The 7500-nt window shown below is 36.2% G+C and overlaps 1 protein-coding gene across 1 annotated transcript in view; it reads right to left on the bottom strand.

The window, feature by feature from the left end:
* Window positions 1–7500, bottom strand: part of adamts7 (a disintegrin-like and metallopeptidase (reprolysin type) with thrombospondin type 1 motif, 7) — a 106324-nt gene that overhangs the window by 72644 nt on the left and 26180 nt on the right. Inside the window, exon 9 of the mRNA XM_077201624.1 lies at window positions 3849–3993. Within this exon, the coding sequence (XP_077057739.1) occupies window positions 3849–3993 (145 nt within the window). The remainder of the gene's footprint in view (window positions 1–3848; window positions 3994–7500) is intronic.

Raw genomic sequence — 7500 nt, 5'->3', positions numbered from 1 at the left:
GAATGCAACCAGGAAAACGTTCCTAGGTTAACCATCCTGGAAGCTAAATCCTACAACTAAGTTCCTAGAACTATCCGGTGCGAAAGCCCCTATACATAGATTAAAAATAAAAGATCATAAAGGAATTATGCTTAGGGCACCAAAATGGCTAGCAGCGGTACTGTGTGCTAGACTAACTGATACTTGTTTCAGCACTAGTATACTGTTGCACTCTTGTTGGTCTGATTGCTTTTTTTGTTCTCCTCATTTGTAAGTCGCTTTGGATAAAAGCGTCTGCTAAATTATTAAATGTAAATTTTAATATACAAGGAATTCGAAATGCTTTGGAAGTGTCTTTATTCGTTCTCTGTATTCTAGTTGTGATCTAACTTTGTATGATTTTAACAAAAGTTATGTGTTAATGTCAAGCGGTGTGAGTGTGACCTTTAAAGGTGCAGTCTGTAAGAATGACAGCTAGTGGTTGAAATAGGTACTGCAGTCCAAATTCTAAATATCTGAGATCGTTAAAATTGCAAATTATCCAATATTTTTAAAGTGTTAACTATCAAATCTAAGGTTTGCAGTGTGTTTGTCAAAGTTTTCAGGAAAGCTCATTTTACATTAAAATTACTGAATTTAATTAGACATTTATAAATAAATAAAAAATTATGAATGAGGCACATTGACGTTTGAGGAAATGTAATTGATAGACAATTTTTTTTTCAAATATTAGGAGTTATTTAAAGACAAAACAACTTACTATAAATGTAAAAAATCAAGACTTTTAAACTTTTTTATTTTACATTCTGTCCAAAAAATTAAAACACTGAAGATGTCATTGGCTGTATAGATTGTAAATATATGGTTCCATAATATAACAGACATATTAAAAAGCACATTAAAAATGCAGAGTGCTTGACTTGCATTGTCAGTACAAGATCTTGACCAAAAATTGATGCACCTCTTGATGGAAATAAATGTTGAGATGTTATCTAAATCAAGAGGTGCATCAGTTTTTGGTCAAGATCTTATATTGCCAATGCAAGAGTCCAGCACTCTGTAAAGTCTCCTCCAGAACATCCCAAAGATTTTCAATGAATTTAAGGAGCCGATTCATGTGTGAAAATGACTCTTCACGCTCCTCCCAACCATTTGTGCACAGTTTGAGCCTCATGAATCTGGACATTATCATCCTGGAATATGGCCATGATGTTCTTCATACATTGTTGTTTAAGAAATTAACCATACGGACATTTTTGTCTTTTTCAGTTTTTTTTTAATCATAATTTGGTACTGCACCCAAACAAAATCTTACTGAAAGCTCATTTTTGGAGATATCAACCTCAAATTTGGGTTGAAATAACACGACTTGTTTAAATGTATGGCTTTGATATTAGCAGTTTTAGAGTTTTTTACATGTTTCATAAAATATATTTTATATAAAATATTGTTTATAAATCATTTCCATATACTTAAACCTCTATAACCTATTTTGTTTCACTTTTTAAACTTTTGTTTTACTTCAACAATAATCTGCCAATGGTCATCTTTAAAATAACACCACACTTAAGTCTTTGCTCCGAAAGCTTAACATTTTTATGACACTCTTGACACATTTAATGACATTTTTGACCACTGTTGACCTATGTGGGATTTTTTTTAATTGACGCACAAGGGTTAAAGCAACACACTCCACCAATTAGGGTTAGAAGAATTGTTGCCAAACATATAACATGATAGAAACATAATTATCACTGCAATAATGATCCAATCATAGACCCTTAAGAATTTTCCTATTTAAATCCAAACCGCTACTTTTTGTTGTTGTTGTTGTTGTTGTTGTTGTGTGGGCATTAGAGATGCGCGGTTGGCGGTTATAGCCGTGGACTCAGCGGATAAACCGCGGATCGGGCGGATGACGTGACGAAAAAAAAATATTTTAATTAAATTCGGGCGGGTGGCGGGCGGTTTCTAGTCTCGCGCCTGTCATCAGCAGCGCCTTGTATCAGCGGATGGCGGGCGGGAAAATTGGTCAAAAACGTTGGTGCGGATGGATGGCGGACGGATGATGAGTTTTGTGATGCGGTTGCGGATGAAATAATAGCCCATCCACGCATCTCTAGTGGGCATACAGTAAATCTGAGATCGTGGAGTTGTGTGCGAAAAGAGCATTAATGTTCTCAAAACTTTTACGAAATGGCAAATCTTGTGTACCAAACACACACATATTAATTGCATTTCTAAACCTCTGCAATTTCATTTCTTGAACTGTAACAGCCCTGATAAGGAAACTGAAGTCTGGCTTTATCTGTGTCCAAAGGAGCGTGTGGCAACTCTTCCGGTGTGTCTGTGACATTTGGACAATAATTGGCACGATGGCTAGTATCTGTCAACAGCAGAAAGCAGAAAACATCACTTATGCGACTTGACATACATGACCGACATACAACCCTGCAATCTGATGCCCTTTTCCCTATTTTAATTCTGCAGGATGCCATTCAAACAAGATCTGCTATTTTTCCCCTCTTTGTTTAGCTAGCTTACTGTAGGTGAAAAATATTCAACGTAAAGAGCTCTTTATGTTAATCAGTTTACAAAGTAGTTCTTCTAGTTGGAACATAAGCCCTGCTATATAATGATGTGCTTTTGTTTTCCCACTAAAACAGCTGGGAATCAGATGGTACCGATGTAAGTAACTGAGACTTCCTCTGTGATGGAAAAGTGTGTGTGTGGTCTATGCCTTACCAGACACTTGAACTAATAGAGGTTTTTATTGTATCCTTCACAATATAACAGTGAGAAGATTTAAGAAGCCCATGGGCCTGGAAGTACATGAGTTGTTTAATGGGAAAGTTTTCTAATGAGATCAAATTCAGAACAGCATCTCAACAGACGTCTTTGTTGAAAAGACCAGCAATTATTCTTCTTTTCTGTTACATGTCAATGTGCATCTCTGTACAGCACTTTGGCACAACTCAGTTGCTTTTAAATGTGCTATAGAAATAAAATTTGACTTGACATGGACAAAGGAAAGTCATGCACAGGAGTTACGCGACCTAAACTCTGGCTTCACAGTAAAGTTTACTTCAAGCGAAATCGAAGAATGAATTTGCTGTGTAAGCGAACTTTCCAGAAAAGTTATTTATAACTAAACCGGCTGGTAAACGCCTCTGAACTCCCATTAGTCTGTGGTGATGATGTAATGGGTGGGTGTGGCTCTGAGGCTCCGCCTTCTTTTAAGTGTAAATCTCCATCGTTTGATTTCTTCGGTTCAGTTCCTTGAGGTCAGACGCAAGTAAAAACATGAAAACACTGGAGAGACGCTTGATAGTAGAAAGAGACACTGACAGTTTTGACAATTACTGTAAAGCTGCTTGCTTTTAAACAATCTGTTGTATAAAGTGCTTTATATCAATAAACGTGACTTCACAGGAGTGCTAAATTGCATTCATATCGCTATGATCAGACGCTTTCTTAACTGCTGTTTTCTCACCGCTGTCTTTTTTGTTGTGTTTATTTTGTTAGCATATGTTAACATATTCCTCTAAAGCTCACTCTCATCAGTGTTGGGACGTCCGCTAACAGTAAACCGCTGGTCGTGCATTTCTAATCTCTTTGTACTCCTAAGCGAAGAACGAAAGGGCCTTAAGAAGCACTAATATATTTTTATTAGGTTACATTATAGCCTACTTTTTTCACAGTTCCCAGCAGAAAAGGTCTCGCTCCATCTGCACTTCATAAACAGATAATTTAAGACTGCTGTTTGCACTTGTGTACACCTCTGACCCATTTTCCTCAGTAGTTTGGCATCATGTATGTGTCTGCAGGGGGAACTGGAGGTATTTGTGGGTTTGAGGGGAAAATCTTACGTCTACGTCGTCACAGAGCAGTGAGTTTGACCCGTACTGGAGCTTGCACTGGTGAGCGGCGCTGTACAGGACACCAGGAGGAGACGAACGCTTCGACAACTCGTTTCTGACAGGAGGATCATCCAGACACCAGCCCCAGCCTCGACTGTGGAGAGCAACACACAAACACACCTCAGGAAACTCAATCTCACTTCAGTGCTTTCACAGGTTACAATATTACACTATCTTTACTGAACAGCCGCTTCGATAAAAAAAAAAATAAAGTTTAGAAAACTCTTTTTTGAGGCCTTGTCGCCTTTGGCTTGCTTAGTTGGGGACATTTAATATTCAACAATATTATTGATCTGCCTGCATTGAAACCATTAAATGAGAACTGAACTGAGCTGGACGATGACATCGCCATTTTCTCCAGAGTGGCTTTATATATAAATGAACTAAATTAATACGTTTTTTACAATAAAAATTAACCATCACTGAATTTACTTAAGCTGGACTATGACGCTATTTTCTTCTAGAAACAAACTTTGTCGCATTATTGTCCTGTTATCTCTGTAAAGCTGCTTTGAAACAATCTGTATTGTAAAAGCGCTATATAAATAAACGTGACTTGACTTGACTTGTCCACACTAATACAAATTTGTTTGAAAACCCATCTTTTTCTCTCTGTTTTGGCCTTGCGTCCACACTGAGACTTTTTTTAGCAACGAAAATTAAGCTTTTTAAAAACCGCTCTCCAAATACAACTGAGATCTCTGTTGAAGTGTGGACTGTGAAAACTGAGGTATTTGAAAACGATGATGTAAATTTAGTCATGTGACAAATATTAAACCCATAGATATGCATGTTTATACTGGTATTGTGCCTGTTATGGGCTATTCACTTTCACACAGTTGATAAAATATGTTTCTTTGCACACTCTTCAAATCATAGTTCTGCAAAGATGACAGAAAATTCACTCTCAGTGAATGAGCCATTCGAGCAAACTGAAAATATTACATAAGCGCTCAAAACTTGCAGTGTAGATTGATAAAAATGCTCACCAAAAAATATTTCAATTGGTGATTATACTAAATATCACTTTTATTTCATTTTTGCCAGATGCTATTCTACAATGCACAAGAAAAAACAGCTCAACTATATAGAAAACCTTCCAGCCATAAAAAAAAAAATGCTGTTGTGGTACAATATTTAGTTTCTACAAAATCAAAACTCTTCATTTCAAATAGGACAGCATGTCAGCCTTTAATTCAGCTTTTGTACGAAAACTCAAATAATACAGGAGAAAAACACACAACAGCTAGAACTGACACAGGGGGTAATTGGATACATGCTTCTGCCAATATCCTTTTATAAGCTCACAATTGAGTAAAGAATAAACTGTTCAGAAAACAAGGAGAGGTTAATTCGGGACACATGCCATCTGTCCGTAAGCCTCGATCCCAAACCACATGGTCCTTCTCTCAAATTCCCTGTAACACATTCCATATTTCTAAAAAAACAACCAGCATAAGTGTGTATATTACATCTACATTTACAGGGCCTTCCAATGCACACAAAAAAGACATTAACAGAAAGAAGTAGAATTTGAACTGGAATGAGAAGAGGAAGAATTTACTCTAAGACAGGTAATGATATTATGGGAAATGAAGTGTCCATAAACTCTTTTTTTCAGTTGCGTATGAAATATTGAGAATATGGAGCTCACACTTAAGGAGGAAAAAACACCACAATTTTATTCAGAGGCGCTGAGAAAAATTACACAGTTGTTGTTATTTACAGTATATGCCCAGAAATTATGATGGTTGTGATAGCTTGCAATGTAAATCTTTATAAGAGTATAGCACACTAATTAAGGTACATACACGCATATAAACATCAGTTGTTATTGTATAACTGGCAATAATATGTCTTAGTAAGATGAAATAAAAGCTTCTTCAATGTGCATTCAGTCTTTATACATCTTGTGCCACTGCAGATATCCAAACTATTTTCCAACGGCTCTCGTCTGCACAAGAGTGTAAAACACAGATAGACTAATGGTTCAAAGGCAGGCCTAAGCAATCAAAACTTAAAGGCATTAAGATAAACTAATTTCTCATTTCCTGATGTGTCCGCTTGGCCTAGATGTTGTAACATATCCTGTCTTTGGGCACTGGCAGTTGTGTCAAACATTTCCCCTCATTTCAGGCCAAGCTGCACTGGGCAAAGCCTTGTCTAATGTGCTCCATATGGCAGGCAACAAAACTAGTGTAACTAAGACAGAAGAATCAACACAGCCGTGCTCCTTCTTCTTGGGAAATCTCAGCCATTCACATTGCCTTTGGCAACACACACATGCAAAGGTCAAGAAGGACAGAGCCAGCTTGTTGAGAGGGTAAAAGACTTATAAAGCTGTTTCAATGAACTCCATTAACTTTAAAATAAGTGTAAAAATCATCAAAGGGTACAACGATTATACCAATTTGTGCCATCAGACAAAATTAGCCATCAATCCATTTTATGCAATAGTTATTCATTCCACATCTTGGAGGAATGATTTCATATCTCTTCTTCTCTACTGGGTTTTTACAACTTTCCATGATAAAAAAAAAATACTGTGACAATTTTATACCGGATGCCGGTATATTTTGCAACTTATGTTATGTTATGTAAATGTTAATTTATATCATGGTCTGGGTGAATACTCGATTCTGATTGGCTGCAGGGTGTCCATTAAAAAGTGATAGAGGACACCTAGTAAAGGAGTTCTGTTTACCGTTCGAAATTAATAAATAAATGCGCTGGCTACATCAGCTGTGAGTAACCATAGCAACAGGCAGTCAAAGAATCTGTTTACAATTTATTGTATCAAAACCAACATCTAGTTAGCCGTTATACATAGCCTAAAAAATAACTATGCCTACCTGTGTGCTTTAATTATAGGTAAAAAAAACAACGAAAGCGTAAAACCCATGGCTAGACAAGCCTAACTTACATGAAAAAAAATATGTTAACTTTCTGGCTCGTAAGTTAAACTGAAGGGTTCTACGAGCTGAGCGGACTATAAATATATAGTAATATATATTTATATATATATATATATATATATATATATATATATATATATATATATATATATATATATATATATTTATATACAATATATATTTCCGGTTGCTAAATAAACCGTCAGGCGTAACCAGGGAATCCAAGTTATTGTTTGTAAAAACTTTAGATTTCGATTGTAAAACTAATTAAAATATAAGCTAATGTTTTAAAAATGTGTTATTTGGCAAGGGACCATGGTATGAGGGTTAATGCCCTTCGAGGTTCGGCGGTTCACGTGTCGGACGGTTCACGCCTCGCCGTCGTCCATTAATACCTGACAATGGACACCTCCTCGGGCATTAACCCTTAAATATCTACTTTAACTAACAAATCCATTTTTAAAATGTACCAAAAACCAGCACAATAATACATCATAAGTGACCAGTTCATAGAACACAGTCAATACTCATAAATAGACGTTGCACAAAGACAAAACACCATCAGGGTAACACACATGACACTAAAATAATGCAATAAACGATAACTGAACATAAAATGTAACAAAAAACACACTAATGTACATTACTGATATTTTTTTTTATAAAACATGCAATCATATGTGATG

The sequence above is a fragment of the Siphateles boraxobius genome, unplaced genomic scaffold (assembly GCF_051911475.1).
Source record: "Siphateles boraxobius isolate OS27281-9 unplaced genomic scaffold, OSU_SipBor_1 48, whole genome shotgun sequence".
NCBI classification, from domain to species: Eukaryota; Metazoa; Chordata; class Actinopteri; order Cypriniformes; family Leuciscidae; genus Siphateles; species Siphateles boraxobius.
The sequence above is the reverse complement of the archived record's forward strand: the minus strand, read 5'-3'. Positions and strand labels throughout refer to the sequence as shown.